This window comes from Ambystoma mexicanum, chromosome 6p (genome assembly GCF_040938575.1).
Source record: "Ambystoma mexicanum isolate Mex_15411 chromosome 6p, UKY_AmexF1_1, whole genome shotgun sequence".
NCBI lineage: Eukaryota > Metazoa > Chordata > Amphibia > Caudata > Ambystomatidae > Ambystoma > Ambystoma mexicanum.
The window spans coordinates 111,596,087-111,623,323 of record NC_090935.1 but is presented as its reverse complement, the minus strand read 5'-3'; the positions used below and the strand labels follow the sequence as shown (position 1 = coordinate 111,623,323).

General features: G+C 45.0%; 1 protein-coding gene across 6 annotated transcripts in view; it reads right to left on the bottom strand.

Moving 5' to 3' along the window:
• ATOSB (atos homolog B) overlaps positions 1-27,237 on the bottom strand; it is a 726,183-nt gene that overhangs the window by 102,936 nt on the left and 596,010 nt on the right. For all 6 annotated transcript variants that reach the window (XM_069626804.1, XM_069626800.1, XM_069626801.1 and 3 more), the window contains one exon: positions 23,632-23,790. In XM_069626804.1, coding sequence (XP_069482905.1) covers positions 23,632-23,790 — 159 coding nt within the window. The remainder of the gene's footprint in view (positions 1-23,631; positions 23,791-27,237) is intronic.

Here is a 27,237-nt window from a genome sequence, read left to right as displayed (position 1 = left end):
TTGTGCGACTTATAATCCTAGATTCATAATGGGGAAATTCAGGACTAACAGTCTTAGAATGCAATGAAAACCTGAGGTCTTGTCTAGCATATGGTTATTAAACGGGCCTGATGGCATGCATGCACTTATCAGTTTTACTCCGGTCAAGATGTTTAATTAAAAACACCTCTGCAGAGTAAATTGGAATGTGTGTTCTTTAAATGTCTCCAGATACAAGAGCACTCCGATATTCCTGAATGCACTTGTATCATCGTGTCTCCAGGTCAGGGATTAAAAATACCATACAAGATACAGCAGTAGCACCAGTTGAACGATGAGACAGCATTTACTCCAAAGGTATGGCACCCTGCTTTCGGTACGAAGCTTTACTAATTTCTTCCCAATTCCTATTTTTTTGTTTTGTTGATGTGATGTATTTTATTATCCACTTCTCATGCATTTGTTGTATGTGCGTTTCGACAAGGTTTCCAAAATAAATTGCTTGATAGGCGACATTAATTTAATATGATAGCCACAACATACGCATGTTTCAATCACCACTGATCGTCATCGGGTGGCAAAGTTGTATTCACAAACCTCTCAACATTGAGGAGATAACAGCGTTCCGAGCGCTGTTCGAATTCTATGCCTATGGTGAATTATCATGCAGTCCACGTGAGCGACCCAACACAGCGATTGAGGGATGTGTCCGACGAAAGGCTGTACGAGGACACAGAAGATGAGGGGCAGATTTAACATCTCCATACCCTGCCAGGTAATCGTGGAAAACAGAGAGGTACTGCACACCCTGCTCTTTGCCAACACTTTACCATCACACTTGTGGGAAGATTTAGAGAAGGTGCCCAGTAACTTATGGACTAACGTCCATCACCTTACCCAGCATGAAATAATCACAGGCAGAAGAGTGCATACTCCCCTCGCACAAGCTCAGATGCACACGCTTCCTCTAAAATCTGTGCAGAGGAGTTCCAGGGGTACCTTAGGGAGCTAACAAAATCTTTCAGATTTATATCTCGGAATAATACTGATCCACCTATAGATGAGTCGTCAGCGGTGCATTAAGAGTCATCGCAACCACAACTTTTCCCAGGCGATCACATTTTTGTCTGGAACTTTGTGTGGAAGTTGAAGAACTCTAAATTTGAAGGACCGTTCAAGCTGATCTACGCCAGCCCCACAGCCGTCACAGTTTCCGGTAGAAAGGTATTATGGTGTATCTTATTATGGCATGATGAGCTGGGGATACTGTGTACCAAACGCTCCATACAGAATGTTACCTGATGAAAAGATTCCAGGCACAGCGGTTGGTGTCAGTGTTGAAGGGGAAAGCTGTGCTGGGAGTCTGTGCTAGCGAACTATAAAATAAAGACTATATCTGGCATCTGTGGTCTTTCCTACATTGGCGATGAGGATATTTACACAGACCCCATGGTTGAAGAGCACCGTTCAGCTGAATGGAAAACCGCAGCCTGCTCTGCCTTCCCGGTGTTGAAGTGGCCAGCGAGGGAGCTCCGAAGGCCAGCCCTGCCATTCACCATGAAGAGGGCTGGTGCCCACTCTACAATGTAGGCGGTCAGTGAGCGAGCAAGGATAGCTCTCACTGCTACCCTGTTATCCCCGAAGCCGTTCCGCCCCAATGGGTGTTGATGCGGCTAACGATATCAAAGAAACAAAGAAAGGCTTACCCCTGCAAAAACTTTCCTACAAAACTGGCTCCAGGCTATTAAGCACATGCATGCGCAAAGAGCAGCAACCGCCTGACTTTGGAGGTGGCACAGCGGCGTTCTACGCATGCGCAAAGTCGCACATCACGGTTCCTGCTCAGCAAAGGGAAAACAATTTAAAGTGAAATGTTCTTTGGCACATTCATATTGAGTACACTAGCTCACGCACTGGTACAACGCCTCCACGTCTAGACAACAAAAAGAAAAAAGAAAAGAGGGGGTAAACTTTCCTCGCAAGTTTGTCACAGAACAAGAAAGGAACACCACCAGTGGCTAGTGCAACAATACAGACGCCAGAATGGCAATGATGAAGGTACCTGGTCCTTCTGTTTTCATGGCATTTCCGGGCCCAACAAAAGTAAAATAGGTGCAGTGAAAAAAAGGCTTCATTCATTGTATCAATGCTGCTTGTGGGAATTCGTATTCCATGGATAGAAAAGTGTCCCTCTTAATGCACTTTCTTGGTTATGAGGGCAAACTTATTTATGATACACTACCACCTCTAGAAAATGAAGGTGATGGCAACAATACGAATGATTTGGATGATTGCATTGATGAACTTATTTTTCAAAAAACGTAGCCGGGGCCTCTCTAGAGAAAGAACATGGCATGCTAACCTGTTCTGTCATTTTTTCCCCCACTTTGAGAGTTTGCAGCCATCGCTTTTTGGTCAAGGAATCTTTCACAGATAGGAAATATCTATTTGCATATCAGCCTTTGTCCTGCATAGGGGAAATTAGACTTGCATTTTAATCCCAAGACAAGCACCATTTTGGAGGGATAGAATGTCGGTGTCCGAGTACTACAAGGAGAGAGCGTTGAAGAGTAAGTGACCGCTCCGAGACATTCAGCTTTGTCATGTAGATTTAGGGAGTCTTTCGATGAGCACATTTTTTATAAATTTATGATCCACTACAATAGAAACAAGATAAGAGGGACTTTGGCTGAAGGACGAACCCACACTGGAGGAGGGGTTTGATTTAGCGAAAGCCGGTTGAACATTTGCTGGCCTGTGTCGCAAAGATATCAGAAAAGGAATACTCTGAAGCAAAAGTGGAGGTTTTGAGTGTGACAGAGGGAAAGCAAAAGAAGAAAGGTAAGGAAAAAGTTGCAGACAAACAGAATCGACGTCAAGAATAACAGGTGAAGAGGAAAAAAAAAAAGAGAAGAGTGCAAGCGCCTGTGTTTTAGAGGTGCCAGCAATGCAGATTTTGCCGGATCATTAGCATGTCCGGGGAGAAGAGTGGTTTGTGCTAAGTGCAAAAGACGTGGCCACTTCTCAAATTGTTGCAAGAATTTTCAGTTCAGTCAAAAGAAAGTTTTATATGTTAACGAAAAAGATGGACATAAGTCTTCTGATGAGGATAAAGGTTGTAATATAGAAAACGTTACTGTCTTTGTAGTTCAGAATGCAGATGAGGATGAAAGTGAACATCTGTATGCAAGTGTACTAGTGAATATGAGGGTTGCATCAATGATGGCAGACTCGGGGTCAAAGATATCTTTGATGTCCAGGATGGTGCTGGAGCAAGATATGGAACGGGACGTTCGAAATTTGTTAGAGCCAGATGTCAATCCCGGGGGTTACAATCAAAACAAAATTGATCTGATCGTTTACTTTCTAAGCAAAATCTGAATTCAAGTGGAGGTGTGCCCAAGGGGAAGGTGTATATAACTAAAAAGGGAATGACACTGCTTGGAAGGCACAATCAAAAGATATTGAAAATTGATTGGATCCCAACACTGAGGACGAAGTCTTCCACATTGGTTCTACATTGAGTGAAAGCTACAAAAGCGTGTTTAAAAAGGGAGTTGGTAGAGTGAAAGGTATGCAGCACCAAATTGTGTTAAAAAAGGGAACTGTTCTGGTTTCAGCAAAACTACGACCAGTGCCATTAGCTCTAAGAGAGGAAGCGTAAAAGAAATGAAGTAATTTGTTATGAATGGGTAACATCGTTAAGATCAGGTGGAGTAGAGTGGATATCCCCGTTAGTGGTGATGAAGCAGCCATCAGGTGAATTGCGTTTATGTGTAGATCTGCACGAGTTAAATAGATGTGCGTTAATACACAGCAATTAATTGCCCAGTATCGGAGAGATGCTATCTATGGTTGATCATGGATGTGTGTTTTTTTAGAAATTGGATATGGTGTCTGCCTACCACCAGGTGAAACTTGAGGAGGGTTGCAGAAAATTAACAGTTTTTGTAACACACAAGGGTGTGTTCCAGTTCCGAAGGATGCCTTTTGGTCTGGTCTCTGCGTCAGTGCTTCAGAGGATTATGGACAAGCTATTTCGAGGAATTAATTGAGTGTTCTGCTTCCAGGATGATGTCCTGGTGTGTGGCGAAAATGAGAGTGAACATGATAAAGTGCTGTATGTGGTATTAAATGTTCTGGAGTCAAAGGGTAAAACCTTGAGGGAAGAGAAATATGTATTTAGGGTGAACAAAGTTAAATATTTGGGTCATGAAGTATCAGTGCATGGAGTAAAACCCAAAGGTAGTATGGTTAGAGCTATAAAGGAAGTGTAGAAACCCAAGTCGAAAGGGGAACTATGTTCATTCTTGGGCATGATGGAACTTTACCAAAGGTTTGTAAAGCATTACGCTGTTGAGGTTGGTGAGATGAGAAGATTACTCAAAAAAGGGGAAGATTTTATCTGGAGTGATAAATGTGAGCATGAGTTTAACATGATAAAGGAAGAGATCGACCTAGCTGGTCCATTAGGCAAATGTGACACTCGTAGAAGAAGTCTGATAACTGTAGAAGCCAGTGATGTTGGCATTGGTGCGGTATTGTCACAGGAGATCATTGCTCATGCTTTAAGAGGATTGAGAGGAGCAGAAAAAAAATACTCCGTTTTGGAAAAAGAGGCACTAGCGTGTCATTGGCCTGTTGAGAAATTCAAAAGGCAAAGTTATGTAGAAGGAGTTCATTGTTAAGGCATTGCATGCATTCCCATTGCTTCAATGATATAGGGCAGAGCAGATCTCGGTGTGGGGGTAGGCTGAAGTTACAGATGAAGGTCGCAGCCTTCTATAAAGGCAAATGGGTTGAGGGGCCTATTGGATGCAGGGCATGGGGAATGTCGGGCTATCCAAGAATGTGGTTTTAAAAATAAATGAAACTGGTTTTGCCATATGGAGGCAAATATGTGAACAGTTTGACCTGCATTCAATATAACGTACCCCCCCCCACCTACCAAAGTTATGATCCTCACATGGTTCTCCTAGTGTTTCAGAAGCAATGGCAGCAGGTTTGTGGAAGCAAACTCAAACTGCAGATATCAACCTCAAGCACCCAATGACTGCCTGTGTACTTATTGAACCAGTGAATTCACCAATCTTTGAGTCCACGTCACTGTTGCCGCAGCAACTATTTGTCTCGTGAATAACTCAACAGGCTACATGAAAACCGTAGGTGTAGAGATTGTTCAGTGAAGCCAAGATGATTTTCGCCTCAGTTTTTGTCACAGGAGTGCAAGCGGTAAGCAATGCGAAGAGGTTGTAAAAACAGAGTGGGACATTATTCAGTGTGGGGTGCAGAATGACTGGTTCACCAATTTTTTTTTATGGGTACCCTTATGGATAAGCAATAGTCTCAAAGTATTGATGTCTATTATCGTTTGGCTCCTTGTTCTTTTTTGCACGTGCCAACTGTCTGTAGGATGTTGCAAAAGACTGATGGTTAAAGTAATGCCTATGATGACTCTCACAATACAACTCATTGGCAATAGCCCCATGACAGAAAAGGCCCACACTGTAAGAGGATTCAATTCAACACTACAGCCAAGTCAATGCCTAGTCTGGGATGCTGAGGAAAACCCTCAATGTATTTTTATGTCTAGTTCAGTACTCTGGATGACCACCCTTGTATAACACCCCCTCTTAGAATCCCCCTGACCCCAGAAGTACGTTTGTTTTGCAAATTAAAAGGTTTATTTGAGAATGTAAACAATATATATATATCACACTTTATAATAAATTAATATCTGATAGTACACTTAGACATATGATGCTGATCAACAATGGGTAATCTGGCACTAGCACACTTCTTTACAATCAATGAGGAGTTAGTATAGGATGGATAAAGTAGCAAAAATACTTTTATGATTTCAAGGGAAAAGCAATGAGGAATAAAATGCAGTACAGAAATACTTGATATGATTTTAGCAAAAGATAACATAATCACTTTTTCTCTGGCAATTCACCCCCCTCCCCTATGCAATGTAAGAAATGGAAAGAGGAACACACAGTTCTCAGGAATGCAATCAAATACAATATGAAATTCAGTTCCCCCCCAGCAAGCTTAGAGGAAACAGGTAGGAGTTTGAAACACAGGCCCAAAATGCTTTTTAAATGTGATGGCAATGGATGAGAAAATGTGCCAATGATTTTAATTCCCTCTAGAGATTCAGGGTGAGTGGGAGATGCGTGTTGGTATTCGTTCAGGCTCACTTTAGCAATGCTCTATGAGTTATTACCAAGTTGCAACGGATTTTAACAAAAGAAAGAATGGAGCTGCTATTTTGACCAGTGGAGAAATTGAGCCAAAATCGCAAATCGCGGTAAATTCGCGAGTACGTGAATCGTGATTGCGGCAAAAGTATAAGGAGTAGGTTCTAGGTTCGTTGGAAAGCCTAGATTCTAAGCTTTCAGATGAAAGTTGAATTTCGTTCCTAGCCCAAACGGTTCCAGAGATACGGACGATTAAATAAAGGTAGTTTAAAGTAAAGTAAACGGATTTAAAGTAACTCAAAATGACAGGTGACAGCTTGCAGCTGCAGAATTGACAGCAGACAGTTGTGCAGCTTTAAAAATGACAGATGATACGATTTCTAGGAGGCAGTTCTACTTAGGTTAAAATAGTTTGGATTAGATTATTTTAACTAAGATTGGTTCTGCACAGTTCTGCTAGGTACTCACAATATAAGTTTGAAATAGGCCTCGCCACGGATCTGGTCAGGTTTTGGACTGGACTATGGTTCTGGTCTCGGCACTTCACAGTGATCTGGGTCAGCTCCCTGGTTCTGCTCACAGCGGTCTGGGTCACTCTGGATCTCTGGTCTGGTCTCTGGCAATTGTTCTTGGCAAAAGAATTCAAACAGCTTGCTGGAATAGTTCGCAAATGATTTTAAGGTTGCTGAGGCCTGCTGAGAAGAGTTCTCAGTTTGTGGGTTTAGGCCCTTGCTTTAAGTTCTGAAGTAAAGTTCTGGTCTTTGGAGATTGATGGATTTGAAGTCTGGATCTCTGGATGTGAAGTCGTCGGTAAGCATGCTCCGCAGCAAATGGAATTGAATGTCTCTACCTGTCCCAGCAGTCTCTTTTTATGTGTTTTGAAAATGGGTGTGTGCCTGGGCCTAGCTAAGCCTGCCCCTCTCTACTTGTCATTGGCCCAGTTCTCCCCTCTCCCATGATTGGGGGAAGGAAATGGATTGTCAGCATGATGAAGTCTGTTTATGGGTCAGAGGATCCTCCCCTGGTCAGTTTGCCCACAAATCTATATTTGATTCAAATACATCCTTCCCAGATATACAATTTGTTGAAATTACATGTGCACATTATATATTCCTTATGGTCCATGCTTGTCCGCCTCTGATCTTCCTGGGGGCTTGCATTAAAAAATGACAACATTTTGTGCTTTTTAACTGGTTTTGCAATATCGGACATTTACCCAAAATTACACACATGTGCGCAAGGAGTACGGACATTAATTGATGAAGTGTCAGATTTTTAACATGCAGACATTTGGAGTGAGACCCTATTTTCCGCTTGCAACCCCCCAGAATACACCACAGGGTCCTAACGCCTCTCAAAATGTTCACAGAAAAATCACAAAAATAATGATATTACTTATATAATTCTGACAAGTCCGCACTATGAGTTATCTATCTTTTTAAAATTATGCCCTGGTCAAAAAGGGGTGTGGCTTCCCACATCACAGGGTGGAATAACTGGTTTATCCACTTCCCCCAAGCTCAGCTGCTAGCAGAGGCACTGCCCCTCCCAGTTTCCCCTAAGAGGAAGCCACTTTACGGCCCCCCCAATATAACATTTGCCTGAGTCCAGGACAGGCCTTTGTTCAACTCCCTGTAGTCCCCAGCTGCTCCACCCCTAATCTAATCAGAGAGGTGACAACTCATTTTGGCAAGGGGAGTGGCTGAGCAGGTTTCAACTCCTGTCGGGGGTAGTCGTCAGGCAGAATCCAGTTTCATTAAGCCAGGTTTCAGCTAAATGTCACTTTTTGTTCCCAGTTTTCTACATTTAAATCAAACTGACAATTTTTACATATACATTAAATAATTACTTCCTTCAAGTCATTTCAGAACATAGTTTTACATTGTATCCACCTCTTAGCAAGTCTTTCCTTGGTCTGGTTGTGTTTCATTTGTTCAGTTTTACACAAAAGTCTGGTGGTTTTAAAACGCCGGCTTTCTGATAGTGGTGAGTACTGGTAATGCAACCATTTTTGGGATTAGGAAAATGAATTCCCCACAGTTCTGAGTTGCTTTTTTGGCAATCAGCATTGCCATTCCCAATGGTTTCAGGCTACTGTGTGTGTAGCCCACTGGTGGTTTTAGGCAGTGCCCTCCTGTGCTCACAACATAGGCAAAATGGGTGGCAGCCTATTCTTCATGTTTTCCCTGTGCACTCTCTGGGGAGTTCTGGCCATCATGATGTTTTCCATGCCAGTACTGCACAGTTTTATTTTAGGGTTTGGATGCATGGGTAAAAACATCCCACAACACACAAACTGAAGCATGGTCTCGCAAGGACAAGTCTTGCATGGTTTGAATAGAATGCTCCATTGGCCCAGATGGAACACTATTTGAATGCCCTAATTATCCATAACATTATTTTGAAACACATGTTGATCCCACAGGTGATGGAGATTGTTGTTTTTTGCCAGGTAGCCCAGAAGAATATGAAGGGGATTTGCAAAATGTTTTTAAAGTTTGGGTACCAAAGACTCCCTTTGATGAGATGAAAGACAGAGTGGTGGAATGTTAAAATGTATGTTCAATATCGTAAACATAAAACAAACTGTAGGCTACGTGAATATTATTGAAGTGAGCATTTCCACCATTTTATTAAATTAGGCCTACTCCGTGTGGTTATTGAATTGAGTATAAGCCGTGTGAACAGGTGAATGTTTCTGCCATTTACTGAAATGGCTTTAATGTCTGCATCATCCCATAGACCGTTTTGTCCAAGAATTGGGCCTTGATTGTATTTTTTCAAGAGACTCAGCATTGCAGAAATTGTAATAAATAACTGTGTTGTAGTGGGGCAATTATTGACTAGAGAGCATGAGCAGGCTCTGTCCCCTGCCTCTCTCAGAAGAAAAACTACATTATAAGATAAGAAAGGACACATCTGAAACGGCACTTTATCTTCTACTGGAAATGCAGCTGGCACAAAGAATAGTTAGTTTTGCTGCACACATAGGGGACAGATAAGGCATTAGCTTGTGCAATTAGTGTGTTTTAATAGATTAGGTGACAGGAAGGCGTGTACCCAAGAAGGCGTGCTCACTACACAAGTAGGGCAGAGCGACTGTAGGCAGGAGAAGGATGCTGTTACCCATAGTTAGAGAGATCATGTGACATGCATGCACCAGGTACTCAGTAGATAGCAAGCAAATGTGTCCTGCAGAGGAAAATAACGTGACAAGCAGCTGCTACTTTAAATTGTACCAGCACAGCATAGAATTGAGCTCAGCAGCTTTAAGACAAGGCCCCGTTTAAACACGCTATTTGAACAAATACATTTAATTCAAGAAAATGCTGTAGCCAGCTAGAGGGTAGCTGCCTCAAAAGAATGTGAAGGCAAAAGGCTCCGTAGGGTAGGGTTACATGGCGGCACAAGATACCATTGTGTGCATCCACCTGTCAAGGTGAATCAAGTTACGATAACACGGCAGACTATTTGAAGTCTATGGGACAGCTGAACATCCCAGGAAGTTCATAAGTAGTTGGCAGATTAATGTCTCAGCGATCGGCTCGGCCTGACAGAGAAACACGATGCGACTAAAAAGACCAGTAATTACTGGGCATGTGGTGAAAACAGAATGATTTATAATAATGGTTATTCATACATGTGTCAAGAACAAGTTGGCGCGATTACTGTTGCAAGAAGTGGTCCTTCAGACTCGAGAAATCATGGCAGGGATAACATGAGCTGTTCTATGTAAAGAACTAAGGCGATACGCTTGTCTTCTCTTCCCATCAATATGTTAATGTTAAAGGAGATTTGTACTGTGCACTATCACTACCGGAGTGGTCCCCTGGCGCTCTGGCGGCTCTGAAAGAGGGGAAAGGGAGGGTGAGTTAGTGGGAAGAGGCTGGAAAAGTGCAAGAGAGCAGTGATGTGCTGTTGGCGGCCTCATAAAACATGTCATTATGCAGCCAGTTCATGGAGAGTGACTCCATGTTCACCAAATAGCACTTGTCTTTTTTCACTGTATAAGTAATTTAGAGCCTACCAATAATATTTAAGCATGAGGTAACACATTTTTATGGGATGGTTTATGGGTGGGATCTTAGATAACAATTGTCCAATCATTAGTTTGGGCATACAGAATTACCTATGTACCTTAGTAGAGGGAGTCAATGACCAGGTGCGATAGGTTTTCATAACCGACATCAAAATGTCTATAAAAACTGCTGTGTCATGTTAAAATGGGGAGAGATCTTGAGTGAGAGCTTGGCTGTTAATCTTGTTTTCCCTCCCAGCTTATACTGCAATTAAAACGGGGTTACACCTTGCATCTGGCATACCACAATCCACTGGTGGTCTCTTTTTTTGGCAAATACCAGTTAGAAGGCTATTTGGTTTGTGACCTCTGTTTCATAGTCCTGGATATCGGTAGGTGGATACGCGATAGTAACAAGGATATGGGGGAGAATTTACCAAGTAAAGGGGACCCTACCATCTCTCCGGATGGTTTACGGTCATGAAGTGCACAAGTCAAATTTTCCTTGTCATAGATGTCCCTTCCTTTAACCACCCAAAGTTATTCAGTTGGCAGCACTGGCTGCTTTCAGCGTATTACTACACACGCGTGCTGCTAGCAATAGGAAGGGCACCATGTGTAAGAGTCACCTCCAGTCCTCATCACATACTTCTATGAGTGGTTCAAGCCTCCTCTCAATCCAGTCTAGGGCCTTTTTCCACCCCAGGACCTTCATCCAGTAAATGTACATCTTCGGCAAGGCCCACCACATGCGCCAGTAGTCTGCGTTCTGCCCGCATTCACTCCAGCACTTTAGTTGAACCATGGGAACAACTCGGAGAGGCGGACGGGGTCTAGCTACCACCTATATAGTAGTTTAATAACTATTTTGCATTGACATGCTATGAAGCTGCGTTGGGCGTTCATACACAGAGCTTTCCATTGGTGTTCCTCAGACTCCACCCCCAAGTCTCTTTCCTAGCTTTTCTTGTATGTCTCCAACTCTTCCCTTATGCACAGTGGGTAGTGATTGGTACAGCCTGGAGATCAGGCACCTTCTGGACATAGCAGTGCCAAGTATGGTCTGGGTGGCTATTAGGTCTCGTTGGAGCTAATCCTTCCATTTCGGGGACATCAAGACCCCTTTTAACTGCAGAGCTTTAAAGACCAGGAGCACCCCTATGTGCAGGCTTCCAGGATCCACAGCCCTGTATTCTGTCCCCTTTATCACTTGCCCGGTCCTCTCGGGCCCAACTTGTACCAGTCCTGGAACTGGAGAGGGTCCTGCAGGTCATCCATATAGGGAAGGGGGGAGAGGGGATGCGTGGCTCATCGGGTTGGTCATGTTGTGACCCCTGTCCTATCTTTTTTTGCCCTCCAAAGCTCCCATAGTGAGCCAAGAATTGTGTGGCTGTGTACTTTGCGTGGGACCGCAGGCCATGGTGCCCACAGCCACTACCCCACCATCACTGGGGGAAGGAGATAATTCTCTATGCTTACCTATAGTTATCGCCATCTACTTGTAGGTGTGGGACTAATGCTCTAAGCTGCGCTGCTCTGTGGCATAACAGCATGTCTGGTAGCCCACCCGCCCTTGCCCTTAGGCTGCATCAGGATGTTGTACGCTACTCTTTGTTTGCGCTTGCCCCCCCTTCCCCACAGGAACCTGCCAATCCTACTGTTAGTGAGAATTCTCAGAAATATGCTTATTCCCTCCACCTCAGAGACACCCCCAGCAGCTTTGCTGGATTTTGAGGACTTGATTTTTTTTAATCTGGAGTGAGTGAGACCCTTTTACCCCACTCTCTCATGTATTTTAATGTGATTTTGAACACTGTTTCTTTTGGTTGTGGAGTCTGACAAACTCCATAGGCATCATCTTTTGCATTGTGTCGCACAGCACCTTTAGTGCAGTGACACACAGAAGTCTTTCAGGTTTCCCAAAAGTTTAAATCTGGGATAAATTCTTCTCTGGGATAAACTAATTGTTTCCCAGAGCAGTAAAGTGAAATTGACTTTTCTTACCATTGTAACTTTCAAAACCCTGCACACACTATCTTACAATAGGGCGTTAGAGGGGTTACCTGGTATCCCCTTTGTCTAGCTTCTCATGTTCAATTTTTATGTTACCCTTTTCTCACTGAATGGCTGGTGGCAGTGGTTTCCTTTGAACTACCATAGTGTGCATTTACCGCGGGCTGCGTTTGCAGCTACAGTAAAGCACCGAAAGGTGCCATTTTTGTCACAATGGCCCGGTCTTCTTTTTTTGCCATTTCTTTGTGGAAAGGTCCTTCAGATTTACTCTGTGCGCCAAACCAGGTTTGATCTCTTTGTTCATTTCGCCTTTGGTGGGATTCACGAGTGAAAACTGCCTCTGGCGCCAGGGTGTCTGGGGTAGGCTGGAAGTGAGGGAGGTGCCCGAAACTCCCTGTGCTTAGTTTCCTAGGAGACCCAAATGCACTCTATGGTGATTGGCCGGCTGACTGTCCGGCCGGGTGACTGACAGCTAGGCTGGAATGAATGGGAGAGAACTGAATAAAAAGGCAAGTCTTTTGGCTTGGAAGTCAACCACTGGACGAAGGAACCGAAGAACTTTAAGAGGACGCCTGCTGCAACGCCTGGACCGTTGGTTTTCCCGGTAAAGCCCTGCTGCAGTGCCGAAACACCAAGTTCGTATCGACAGAGAAGCCACTGCAAGGACGACTTCTCCCCTTGAGTTGCTGGGACCAATCAACTCCAAAGTAAGCCACTAGGACATCCATCACGCAGCTGGTTGAATTTCCACACAGTTGCTGCTGGAAACGGTTTAGCCAGGGAGAGGAATACCAGATTGTGTGCATTGCTTTTAAGATGGCCTAGAGCTTCAGAAACATCCTCGGACTCCCAGGAAGCAGGACTGACCGAGCTCGACCCCCCTCAACAGTTGATTCTTCTTTTCTTCAAAGATTTCTAAGAACGTGTGCAAAGACTTCTCCATTTACCTACCAGACGTACTTCATCCTATACAAGACTTTTGCCCATTGACTTTGGCTTAGCCTATTGAACTGAATGACCCTTCTAGGGGGATCCAAAAGTATTTGCCTGCTTAAGAATATTTGTGGTCTCTTGTTGTTGGAATAACCTTTACATGTACCAATTTCTAAGAGTATTCTAAATTCCAAAAGTAAGATATTAATGTCCCCAGCACCATAGTTATTGTAGTCACCTGTGGGTGTAGGTTGTGTCTGTGGGCCATCCCAAAAGGGTCTTCACTGATTTCGAAACTAAGACTGTACAGTATTGAAGTGTATTTGTGTGTTACTATTATATAGCACCCTTCTGAAGAAGGCTTATTCTAACTGACTGATAAATAAATTAATAATTGTTTATGCAAGAAACCTTGAGTGTTAGAGTTTACTTGAATACTTGGAACTGTGAATCTCTGTGTAACTCCACTACAGCTCACATTGACCCCTCTTGAGAGAAGCCTGGCTGCTCAACACGCTACCAAAACTGTGTAGTGCAAGCCTATACCAAAGGTTGGGTTTCCTAGTGTTCCCAAAGGGTACTGCATGCAAGCTTTGCCCAACACCTACACTTCAACTCTTTGAAGTGCTCCTCCGGCATTGTTATCGGAAGCATTTGGTACAAATATAGGACTTTTGGGTGTAGGGTAATTTTTACTGCTTTGAGTCTTCCTAGCCAAGACAGCGTGAGTCGCAACCACACCTCCATGCCCAAGAATATCTTATGTAGCAGCGGAGGAAATTTCATCGTACAGGTCTGCTAGGTTTCTCGTGATCAACACACCCAAGTATTTAATCTTGTGCCTCTGTATTGAAATCCCCAGCTCCTCCAGGTCATTGACTGGGGTGAGCTCTCTCCTTCATGTGTACAGGGTGGATTTGACTGTGTTGACCTTAAATCCTAACACCTTTCCATGGTCTGCCAGAACTGCAAACTCACTTCTAATAGAGTTTGCCATGTCGAACACATGAAGAAGCACATCATCAGTATTGTGGGATGTTTTTACCCATGCATCCAAGCCCTACAATAAAACTGTGCAGTACTGGCATGGAAAACATCATGATGGCCAGAACTCCCCAGAGGGTGCACAGGGAAAACATGAAGAATAGGCTGCCACCCATTTTTGCCTATGTTGTGAGCACAGGAGGGCACTGCCTAAATCCACCAGTGGGCTACACACACAGTAGCCTGAAACCATTGGGAATGGCAATGCCGATTGCCAAAAAAGCAACTCAGAACTGTGGGGAATTCATTTTCTTAATCCCAAAAATGGCTGGATTACCAGTACTCACCACTATCAGAAAGCCGGCGTTTTAAAACCACCAGACTTTTGTGTAAAACTGAACAAATGAAACAAAACCAGACCAAGGAAAGACTTGCTAAGAGGTGGATACAATGTAAAACTATATTCTGAAATGACTTGAAGTAAGTAATTATGTAATGTATATGTAAAAATTGTCAGTTTGATTTGAATGTAGAAAACTGGGAACAAAAAGTGACATTTAGCTGAAACCTGGCTTAGTGAAACTGGATTCTGCCTGACAACTACCCCCAACAGGAGAAACCTGTTCAGCCACTCTTCCTAGGCCTAGCTGCATCATGCTGCCCCTGGCCAAAAGGAGCTGTCACCGCTCTGATTAGATTAGGGGTGGAGCAGCTGGGGACCACAGGGAGTTGACCAAAGGCCTGTCCTGGACTCAGGCAAATGTTATATTGGGGGCGTCGTAAAAGTGGCTTCCTCTTAGGGGAAACTGGGAGGGGCAGTGCCTCTGCTAGCAGCTGAGCTTGGGGGAAGTGGATAAACCAGTTATTCCACCCTGTGATGTGGGAAGCCACACCCCTTTTTGACCAGGGCATAATTTTAAAAAGATAGATAACTCATAGTGCGGACCTGTCAGAATTATATAAGTAATATTATTTTTGTGATTTTTCTGTGAACATTTTGAGAGGCGTTAGGACCCTGTGGTGTATTCTGGGGGGTTGCTAGCGGAAAATAGGGTCTCACTCCAAATGTCTGCATGTTAAAAATCTGACACTTCATCAATTAATGTCCATAATCCTTGCGCACATGTGTGTAATTTTGGGTAAATGTCCGATATTGCAAAACCAGTTAAAAAGCGCAAAATGTCATTTTTGAATGCAAGCCCCCAGGAATATCAGAGGCGGACAAGCATGGACCATAAGGAATATATAATGGGCACATGTAATTTTAACAAATTGTATATCTGGGAAAGATGTATTTGAATCAAATATAGATTTGTGGGCAAACTGACCAGGGGAGGATCCTCTGACCCATAAACAGACTTCATCATGCTGACAATCCATTTCCTTCCCCCAATCATGGGAGAGGGGAGAATTGGGCCAATGACAAGTAGAGAGGGGCAGGCTTAGCTAGGCCCAGGCACACACCCATTTTCAAAACACATAAAAAGAGACTGCTGGGACAGGTAGAGAGATTGGATTCCATTTGCTGCGGAGCATGCTGACCGACGACTTCACATCCAGAGATCCAGACTTCAAATCCATCAATCTCCAAAGACCAGAACTTTACTTCAGAACTTAAAGCAAGGGTCTAAACCCACAAACTGAGAACTCTTCTCAGCAGGCCTCAGCAACCTTAAAATCATTTGCGAACTATTCCACAGCCGGGCGAGCTGTTTGAATTCTTTTGCCAAGAACAATTGCCAGAGACCAGACCAGAGATCCAGAGTGACCCAGACCGCTGTGAGCAGAACCAGAGAGCTGACCCAGATCACCAGAACCGGAGTCCAGTCCAAAACCTGACCAGATCCGTGGTGAGGCCTATTTCAAATTTATATTGTGAGTACCTAGCAGAACTGTGCAGAACCAATCTCTTAGTTAAAATAATCTAATCCAAACTATTTTAACCTAAGTAGAACTGCCTCCTAGAAATCGTATCATCTGTCATTTGTAAAGCTGCACAACTGTCACCTGTCATTTTGGGTTTACTTTAAATCCGAAAAACTACCTTTATTTAATCGTCCGTATCTCCCGTTTGGGCTAGGAACGAAATGTAACTTTCCTCTGAAAGCTAAGAATCTCAGCTTTCCAACGAACCTAGAACCGACTTGCTACGCCTTATACTTTTGCCATAATCACGATTCACGCACTCGCGAATTTTGCCTCGATTTGGCCCGATTTCTTTATCTGTAAAAAGATAGCAGCTTTTTGCTTTCCTGTGCTAAAAATTTGTTTGTCTCTTAATAACCATCCCTGAATCATTGCTAAAGTGAGCCTGAGCTCATCCCAAGTATCTCTCACTCACCCTGAACCTCCTAAAGGGAATTAAAAGCATTTTCAGCATATTTCTCACTTCATTGCCACCACATTCAAAGCACTTGGGCCTGTATTTTAAAACTCATACCGGTTTTCTCTAAGCTTGCTGGGGTGGGAATTGAATTTCGTATTGTTTTTGATTGCATTCCTGAGAACTGTGTGTGTTACTTACATCTCATTCCATGTCTTACATTGCATAGGGGAGGGGGGTGAATTGCCAGAGAAAAAGTGATTATCTTATCTTTTGCTAAAATCATATCAAGTATTTCTGTACTGCATTGTATTCCTCATTGCTTTTCCCTTGAAATCATAAAAGTATTTTTGCTACTTTATCCATCCTATACTAACTCCTCATTGATTATAAAGAAGTGTGCTAGTGTCAGATTACCCATTGTTGATTAACATTATATTTATAAGGGCGATATCGATTATTAATTTATTATAAACGCGTGGTATCTATATTTTGTTTTATTTCTCAAATAAACCTTTTAAACTTGCAAAACAGAACTACTTCTTGGCTCAGTGGGGTCAGGGGGATTCTAAGAGAGGGCTGTTATATAGGGGTAGTCATCCAGAACTCATGAACTGGACATAAAGATATATCAATAAGGGTTTCCATTCAGTATCCCAGACTAGGCATTGACTTAGCTGTAGTGTTGAATTGAATCCTCTTACAGTATTCATGTCAAGCTTGTACTCTATCTCTCCCACCTTGATACCCCACAACACTTTGTCGCTCCTTAGTTGGATTCCGAGTGGCTCTATTGAAAGGGCAATTAATAATGGGGGTAGAGAACAACCTTGTCTAGTGCCTCTCTGTAGGCTGAATGCTTGGGACGTCATGCCATTTACTACTACCTGCCCGGTTGGTTCGACAACGTTCCCCGATGCTTCTTTTTGCCTTTTCCCCAAAACCCACTTTGTCCATGACCACGAAGAGGAACCCCCATTCGATACAGTAGAATGGTTTTTCCGAGTCTAGGCTGATCAACGCATAGTCCCCACCACCCCACATCCCGGGTCATGTGGTCCATCAAGTACAATATCTTACCCATTGCATCTGAGCCCTGTCGCCCCCAGATAAATCCGACCTGGTCCGGGTGGACTAGGTGGGGCATTATCCCTTCCAACCGTGTGGCCAATATTCAAGTGTAGAACTTATTGTCTAAATTAAGTAGGGAGATCAGGCGGTGGGAGTGGCAAAGAACCGGGTTTCTACCTTCCTTGGGTATGACTGATATTAGTGCGTTGCTAAAAGGATGGGGGTGCTACTCCGGTTTCCAATAAATTATTATCGAGCTTGGCTATGTGTGGTAGGAGTATGCCAGTAACACTTTTATAGAAGCCTATTGTGTACCCATCCTCCCCTAGGGTTTTCCCCTTAGGGAGCCTGCTGATGGCTCAGGCCATTTCTTCTGCAGTGATCGGGCTCTCTAAAGCTATCTATCCCATCCTTGGTAAGCTTCGCCATTGCTGCATCCCTGAGGTATTCCTCAGACGCGACCTGCTCTCTATACTTTTGCTCTCCTAAAGCTTCTCATGGTATCGCGCAAAGCTGGATGCTATTTTGTCAGGTTTTGTTTGGGATTCCCCACCATCTCCCTTCACTGCAGTGACCCACCTTTCCGCCCTCCGAGTCCTCAACCTTGTTGCTAGCAGCGCGTCTGCCTTATCCCCTTCTCGTAGAATTTTTGTTTGAGGAACCTTAGCTTATGGACTGTATCTCACAAAGCCCAGCACTTTTAGCTCTGCTTTTTTAAGCTTGAGTTAGTGAAGATCTGATTCCGTGTAGCCCTTCCCAGAGTGCATCCTGTCCTCCCGCCTATTTCCGGAGAGCTTCCTTGATAAGCCTCATCTCACTTTTTCTGTGCTCACTCCCTCATTAGGCAACCCCTCCATGTGGCTTTTCCCACATCCCAAACTATATTAACAGTCACCTTCCCTGTCATGTATTTTAAAGTATTCCATTATTTCTGTGCAGAGCTGCTCCTCAAAGATCTTATCCCGCCACATAGATTCATTGCATCTCCTTTTGGAGTCTGCTCGTCCAATCCCTGCCACATCGATTTACATGTGCACCATTATATTGTCAGTCCAGCCCACCGGTCTATGGTCACACTCCATTAACCGCCCACTATTGTCCCCGTTCATAAGCACATAGTCGATTTTAGTATAGGTGGAGTGTGGCATGGAGTAGAAAGTAGATCCTCTCTGGCTAGGGTGAGTCTTCCTCCATGCGTCTGAGTCCTCTCGCCTCTATGGCTAGGCATGGGGCTCCCGGTTGCTCACTGCTCCCTCTGTTGCATGTGGGTTTTTTGTTGCGACTCTTTCTGTTGTTTCGTCCGCCCAGGTATTGAGATCTCCCCCTATGATCGTGAGGTCCCCCGCAATGCGAGGACTGCATTCAGAGCGGCTGTGTTAAAGGGAGTCTGGCCCGGATTGGGGTGTTGATCGTAACCAGCACCACCCGGGTTCCTTCTAGGTCACCGTTAACAGCCAACCCTCAAACGTCCTTGTTACCACCATCCCCGATACTTTCATGCGGTGTGCATGATTATTCCCACCCTGCCCGGCCTCCTTAGAGGCCCTGTGCACATGTCCTATTCCTACACCCTGATTGGCCTATTATCGCCGGATTTTAGTCTGGTCTCCTGCATTAACAATACATTCAGCACTGCATTCATAAATTTGCGTGCGACCATTGATCTTTCTGGGAGAGTTGAGCCCTTTAATATTAAGGGTGCCCATGGAGAGCACGGAGCCCTCTGGCTGTGCCATCATTCTTCCCAACTTGGCACTCCATCTGCCATCCCGGTCGTACCTGCTGGCCCCCTCACCCGCCTGCTGATGCCAAGATAAGCCCCACTTTTTTCCCTGTACACTATTGCTCACAGTTTCCCATTCCCAACTTATAATTATAAATAAACATTAAATATAACAATGTGATAACCAGTGAGATGCCCTCTGCTCCGTTGAGGGCCACCTGGGTCATGGGGCCCACTGGTCCATGTCAGCGTTCACATGTGAGCCTCCGTTCCTGACTCCAGCTGTTTCATGGCTGCGGTAATTTGACCCTGGTGTTTCTGCCCGCACGGCATGACCTTCATGTGCTTTTCCGGGGTGTGGCCGGTGAGCCATTCTGCAACACAACTGTCCTTGTCTGTTGCGCCCGTGGATGTCCCCACGGGTCTCTCCGCAGCTGAGGTCAGGGTGGTGCATAGCTTGTTCTGCCTCCAGTGCCGACGTTATCCGATAGTCCACTGACTCCAGCTCAATTTGCATTGCAAATGGGTAGGCCCACCGGTATCGTATCCCCCCTGTTCTGTGAGCCAATCTCGGCAGTCTCGTCTTCTGGACAGGGTCATGCCAGAGAGGTCCTGAAAGATTTATTCTTGGAGCCTTCAAAGCCAAGATCTGGAAGCACCTTGGCTCTGCAAAGGACCTCCGTTCTGTCCTTGTACTGAAGTAATTTTGCAATAACTGATTTTGGGCCATTCTCAAACAGCTTTCCTCCTCTCCTCTTTGGACTTGTTCGAGTTGTTCCTCATTCCAACTTGAACATGAGGTTTATGATTCCTTGAACTGTACGCTCCAACTGCGCCAGTGTATTTCCATCCTTTTCATCTGCTTCAGCCGACAATCATGTTCCTTCTCTCGCGGTTTTAGAGATTGTCCAGGTTCAGGGCCACCTCTCATTCCCGCAGTTCCAGGTCCGACATGCAGGCATCTAAGCTAATTTCCACAGGTTCGCGCTAAGCTGGTTGGACTCCATGCCTCTCACTTCACCCTCAATCGCAGCAACTCTCTCCTTCAGGTCTGTGAGGGAAGTTTGTATGTCCTTGCCAAGTGCTCTAACTTCAGCCAGGTTGCCTCCCACATCCTCTTTCGTAGAACACTGAAATGTCCACCTCCACTGGCAAGCTCCTCTCTGCCTCCTTGATCCCTTTGCTCTCCCAGCCTTGGTCAGTGCCAGCTGCCCACCTTGGGTCGTAGGTGGGGGCGGGGTGGTCACACCCCTGTTCATCGATTGTTTTCAGCGGGGGTTCAGCACCGCACACTAGGCTCACCCACTGGCACGGCCTAGTTCTTGGTCCGCTGTGGTATACAGCACTTGCCCCCACGCCTGCTCCCCGCACTTCACTAGTGGCCTTGCGTGTAATAGGGCTAGGGTCCCTTTTTGCACAGGTCTGTGGCAACTAGGGCAGCCTGAGTGCTCATATCCCAGCGCAGCCCTTCTTCAGTCTCCCTGGCTCTGGGCTTAGACACCCCCTCCGGGAACCTGTCAGTCAGCTTCACGGTCCCCTCGAAGCCCGGAGGTAACTCGTCAGACACAGGTACTGGGCCGCCCGCTGTACCCCTCCCCCTCCAGGGCTCAGGCTGGGTCTTCTGCTTTCTCTTGCTGATCCTCTAACCGCAGTACAGTGGTGTTCCCACATCCACTACCTGCTCCTCACCGTATCCTTGCCAGGGGGACTTCTTTGCGCCTCTTGTCTCTCTGGGACACACTGCATGTATGGGGGAGGGCACCCACCACAGCTAGGCGGGGCACGGTGGAGTACCCCTTCAGTTCCCACTTCCCTGCAAGGTGCTCACTGTACCCCCATCGATTTTGGGACTTGCTGTTGTGTGGCGGGCTGTGCTCAGGCGGCAGCACTGGAATTCCTTTCACTGCTACTCTGCAGCAGCACTGCATCCTGGTGTCAGGCTTTTTGCTGGTGGTCTCACTGGGGCTCGTTTCACTGTGCGGCACAGTTTACCAGCTGGGGCACCCATGCAGGGTTTCACCCAATGCTGCAGTGCTTCCGACGGGCTGCTGGTCCGTGTCAGCTTCAACGCACCTAGGCCTGTCGTCTCCGAGCTGCAGGGGGATGCTTTCTCTTTAAGACCACAGGTCGATGTACACCTTTAACAGCAGCCACTGGGTTCCCTGGTCTCTACTCTTCCGTGCCACAGGTGCTGGATGTGGGCATGGGGCTGTTCAGTTCTATTTCATCTCTTCATGCAGACATGATCAGGAGCCCCGGCTCACGCGGCCATCGTCCTCCACGACCCCTGGTGGTCACCCACAAGGACATGTTTGTGGGAGAGCAGCAGGTTTTGGGAATAGCTTGGGATGCCATGATGTCTGGTCACACAGGAGGAAATATCACTGGATCTAGTTGTTGATATGGGCGGGCAGGGCTCATTCTACTCACTGAATGCAGGTTAGGTCATCTGCGACGGGAAGCACACAATGTTACATATTGTGACAGTAGCCAATTAGGGTAGGCCAATTACTGTTTTAAGTAATTTTTATAGGTAGGAGCCAATAAAAGGGTTAAAATGTACTTACACCCAATATCTAGAATGTATTCGAATATATTCTTTTTTTAGTGGTTTTCATGTTTAAATACTGTAGCCCAATGTGAGCGGGTCGAAGGTTTTCAGTTGTTGTGGTCTCACAGGACCCTGCTGACCTCCCGGACGTTTTTGCATTTGCATTAAATCTGCGTTTTCTTGCAATTTGTGTGTCTCCTTATTGTTTCCTGAAAATAACTGGAGGTCTACAATGCTGATTGGCTCTAACTCTCCCTCTGTTATGGGGCTTGCCATTCCCTTTTTCCAGGTGAGTACTGTGTACATAGAGGGTCAGAAACCATACCAGCCATTCTTACAGGAAGTATTAAGCCATCACACAACTTAATGGACTGAAGTTATAGAAAACACAGATATTGGAATCTTGAGAGTAGGGAGGATTACGTATATCCCCTTCTGGGAATCTCCTGTCCTCAAAGGAGAAGGGGAGTCACCCCCAGTGAGACACCGCGTGCCCTGTCCCCTAGGGGGTGGTTAAGCTTAGCGGGCTCACCTCCCTAGTCCCAAATGGGGTGTCTCCCCCTTGGAGATGGGGGGTGAATTCCCTGGAGTTCCCACAGAATAAAAAAAAAAAAAATAAACAATAACCTGACTATATGCAACTAAAATCTGGTTTGAGAAACCAAACAACAAAACAACAAGAAGCCCATATTGGATGCCGTTGCACCCAAATTAACTGCACCGCTTGTAGGATTGCAATAGCTGCTGCAACACACGACCTTCCAAAATGCAACTTTCCTTATAACTGATCTGTGTAGTGGAACAGCATACAGGTATTAAATTATCGATTCAGGGAAGATCTACTTTAGTAGCACAATCATGCAAGAGAATCCTTACTATGATCGGTGATGATTTTGGTTTGTAGGATGGCTGGTCTCTTATGCAGATTTTCATATGTAAAGCTAACCATTTCTAGAAATGGGTATCTGAGGGACTTTACTGAATCATGACTGTTACTCAAATGGACCCAAAATCTACCTGAAGCATCAGTATGTTTATGGCCTTACAACGAGGCAATATTGTTTCTCCTTTGCCGATTTAGGGTCGCCATGTGTTATTGTGTTACTGTACTAGTGAGTTGAGAGGTCAAGTTAGTAACTGAGTTTAGGATGAGCCTCAAAGGCAGCTCAGGGGCCTAAATTCCAGGTCCACCTTCAGTCAATCTAGTCTGATGACAGCAGCAGTCATCTACATTGTTAATGTTTCTCACAATTTCTGCTCCTCTTCAACTCCACAACACTTTTGAGGACTTTTGTCTGGCATGCTGTGCAAGAACTGCTTTGTGAAGAATAGCCAGCTATTGCTCTGCAGAATCTGCAGTGTTGACTGGTTACAGGTTCCATGTGGGGATTAAGCAACTTCATTACATGCAGCATGGACTTCTTATGACATGGCACAAAGACGCACATCAAACTCTAGTCTAAAAGGAAACCACCAGATAGAAAAGGAAGAAAGACACTGGCTAGTAGAAATCTCCCAGAGGCCATACGTTCTAATTCCAGCAGTGGTTGAAGGTGTTTCTTATGGAGAGACAAAGAAAATACAGCGGCAGAGTCAGGACCATGTGGAGAATTGTTTCATGCACAGGGATACTTGTTCCATCTTCAAGTGATAGACCAACAGTTTGCAGATCTTTCAATCAAAGTTTGCAATCTGAAGGAGCAAGATATAGAAGTGCCCTTTCCCCAGTTATTAATATTCTCTAAGGCATGCATTATTTCAAGATTAGGACCCAAAACGCATCTGCAAACACATACCAACACGCAGTAAGCCAACACCCCCTGACCCTCATACCAGGAAAGGTGAGGGCACGCTGTGTTCCGAGATGTCGAAGTAGGTGACCTCGACGGGCAACGTGGCATGCTGTGGGCAATACGACCCACTGGCTCCAATCTCAGCTGTGAAACCTTCAATCCGACCAGATGGTGCAAATCTGCCTTTTAATATAGACTCCTGAAAAATATTTGCATGGGCTTTGTGTTAAAATGTATTTCATTTAGATGAAAACAATGAATCTGTTCAATAGTACATTTCTGTCTTAGTGCATATACATTTTCACAAAACGTTCTCAGCACGAGGCTTACAACCAAAGGCGGAAGACCGGTGCCACACCACCATAATCCATGGAGATGACAAACCTTGCATGTCACCTTGCTGGCTATAAGGGTGACCTCATTTTGTGCAAAAGAAAAGGGCAGGCAATACATGCTGAAAGGGAAATTTATAAAGCACACATTTAGGCAGACCAGCAAGTTAGAGAGCAAGTAGCAAATATTCAACAACATTGCAATATAACGGATATGACCAAGTAGACATTTCAAGTACATAACTACACAGACTACTGGACCCTAAAAAAAGGATTTGTGTCCACCATGCCCTGACCCAGTGTGATTCTAATTTAAGACACAGTGCACAGGCAGCCTTTGCCTTCCAACGTAGTATTAATACATTTGTGTCCCAGTCATTACAGTAAAGTGAAGTACAATATTTGTCCCATTCATCCAAGGCTGTGATGCAGGAGCAGGATATGCATTGCTGGTTCTTCTAGGAAATGAATCAATCACAGTACAGTTCAGTTCACTGCACTGTTACTCTCTGCAGCTGGGGAGCAGGTGTAAGTGGATCTAGGTCGCATGGCCTAAGCACCACCCACCTTCTTAGCCCTGCCTCTTCCTTCCTGCTCTTAACTCTTAGATCAAGGATCTCTCAGGCAATTCCTGTTTGGATCTGTTTGGACCAGGAGGATCCAGGGACCGACCCCCTGCTAAGACAGCAGGTAAGCATGCACCAACATGTGTTTACCCCCTCTGTCCCCACAGGCCATACCCACCCTCTCTGGCCCCCCCGTGTTGTTCCCTTGTGCCCCCACCCTTCCCGCACACAGGGGTCTGTCCTGATACATTCTGGTTTCACCATCACCGTCTTGTGGTTACCAGACATTTGTTCAAAAAAATTGGTCGACCAGACAAATGGTCGAACCAATTTGGTCGAAAATCAAATGGTCGAATTATTTTTTTTTTGGGGGGGGGTCCCCCCCAACCCCCTTTTTTTTTCTAAAAACCCATTTTTGTAAAAAACGAAAACCCGAAAAATAAATATATAATTAAAAAAAAAACTCGCCCATTTGGTTTTCGACCAAATTGCGTCGACCAAATGTCATTCGACCAGTTTTAGGTCGACCAAATGTCTGGACAGCCCGTCTTGTGGCTAATGATGGATTTTACTTTTATGGACTTCATTGATTCACGGTACGTCACCCTTTCTTAACTCTCATGCAGGACTTCCTTTGCATCTTGTACTCATGGTGGCCGTGAATCATGCTGTTCCTATCTTCATATTGTATCCAGGCTTGCAACATTATGTGTTACTACTGACCTCTGCAATTGTATTCGCGCTCTCCTTTCTTCTCCACTCCTTTTGACAGCTTACTCTCTGTTCTCTCCTTGCTTCCCTTCTCCCTTTTCCTATCTCCTCCCCTCCTCCCCTTACTTTCTTCTATGCACTTACTCTATCAGAATTGTCCCTGGACCTAGTATGATAGCAACCTCATCTGTCGCTCCCCCATTCCCTTAATGCCCCCCCTCCCTCCAGCACTATCTGACAGGTTGTCAGGCCTAGTACGATAGTCGCTTGTTTTGTTCCTCCCCTCCCTTTCTGCACCCCTCTCCGTCACCTTTGTTTTCTCTGGCTCTACCAGAAATGTCGTCAAGCCTAGTACGGTAGTCACCTGTCTGTTTCCATTTCCTTCCCACTCTCCCCCTCCCTTCCTTATCTATGTCTTAGCTCTTGCACTATCTGAAATGTCGTCAGGCCGAGTACGATAGTTAATTTCACATCCTTACTGTTCATGGCCTGTAAGAATGTAATTGTATTTTCCCTTGTTCCTTCCCCTGCCTTGAAGCGCTTTGAAACACATTGTGTATAGGCGCTATAAAAATAAACTATCATGTAATATCATTAAGGATGGTGCCCTATATGCAGAGACTGACTTCATAGAAGAATAAATCCTTCTGTGAAGTTGGAAGAATTCTTATGCAGGGTGGCAGAAAGGTCTCCCCTCTCCAAAGATCTTGATATGTTGATGTTTAAGCTGGTTCTATGTAATCCTCTCCTGCCTCTCAAGTCATGTACAGAGAAAGGTGGTCATCAGTGTCAATTACTTACTGATCTTAATGCATGCCTCGAAAGCAGAGATCTTAATTTTGGGTCTATTTCAGTCACTTGCTATTCAGTAGGTTTCACCTTGAACGCACACATATCCATTATACCTCTGGTTTCTCTCCGAAAGCTGTGACCAAGATGGAACATCTGCATTGTTTTGTGTTAAATAAAATTTCCATACAGGAAGATGAGGTGGCAATCAGGAGGCGATTTCTTCATTTCATGGCACCGTTGATCTTGGTTATTCTTAAGTTAGTGTTTAACATTTTAATAGCCAGGGTGGTGTGTGTCCGATTACAGAGGGCTCCAACCACCACTTGCAAGTACTCCCTCAAAAGAGGGTGCTGTCAAAAGCATACTTGAAATTTGCAATGACCGAGGTCAAGGAACTGCAACCAGTGACTCTTCACATGTTTTGGACTATGATTCCCATGAGCCCGACGGCGGCTGACCGGAGTTGTAGTCATAACAGAAGAGCCCAAGCTTGCAGACCACTGAGCTAGGGAATGTTCCTGACTCATGAACTGTAGTCCAGGCCATTTACAGCTATCTCTTTTTTTAGAAAAGGCAAAATGATATTTTGCTAATGCTTAAACAGCAAATCAATGCCAGATCCTCTTTCTTTAGCCCATCTCTTCACAGCCACGAAGCCCGTTCTGACTGGATGATTCTACGCTGTCAAGACATTCGAGAACAATGGTTACTATCAAACTCTTCGGCAGGCTTACAACCTCTGAATAGGTAGAATTAAAATTCACGTTTTTATAATGCAAAGGGATGGAAGTCCCAAACTCAGTTGGGCAAGTAAATCGATGAGCAGCACCACAGCATGTCTTCCCATTTACACACCACGGCGGAGTGCTTCAATGCGTCCTCCCCATTGCTAGGCTTGTCCATGACTAAATAGCTGTAAGTAACGGAGGACCTCAGCGGAACTGAGCAAAGATCTGTTGAGAGCGGGACAAGCACTGCCACATTACATCACCTTTGGCAGTGCTGTGCTATTTCTGCAGGTCTTCTTAAAACCTGTCACCCGCAGGCGTTCCGACTGGCGGTTTCTTCCGCGCTGGGTTTTGGGACGTAGGTACGGGAGGTACTAGTCCCTCCTTTGTGTCCGTTACTTTTTCCTCCTTGTAGCGCGGGGCCGCTGGGAGTATATCTTCTCTCCCGGCCCAGCGGTCCCTGCGTTGCAACTATCCTTTGGAAGCTCTCGCTCTTCCGGGTTTCTTCGCTCCTGCC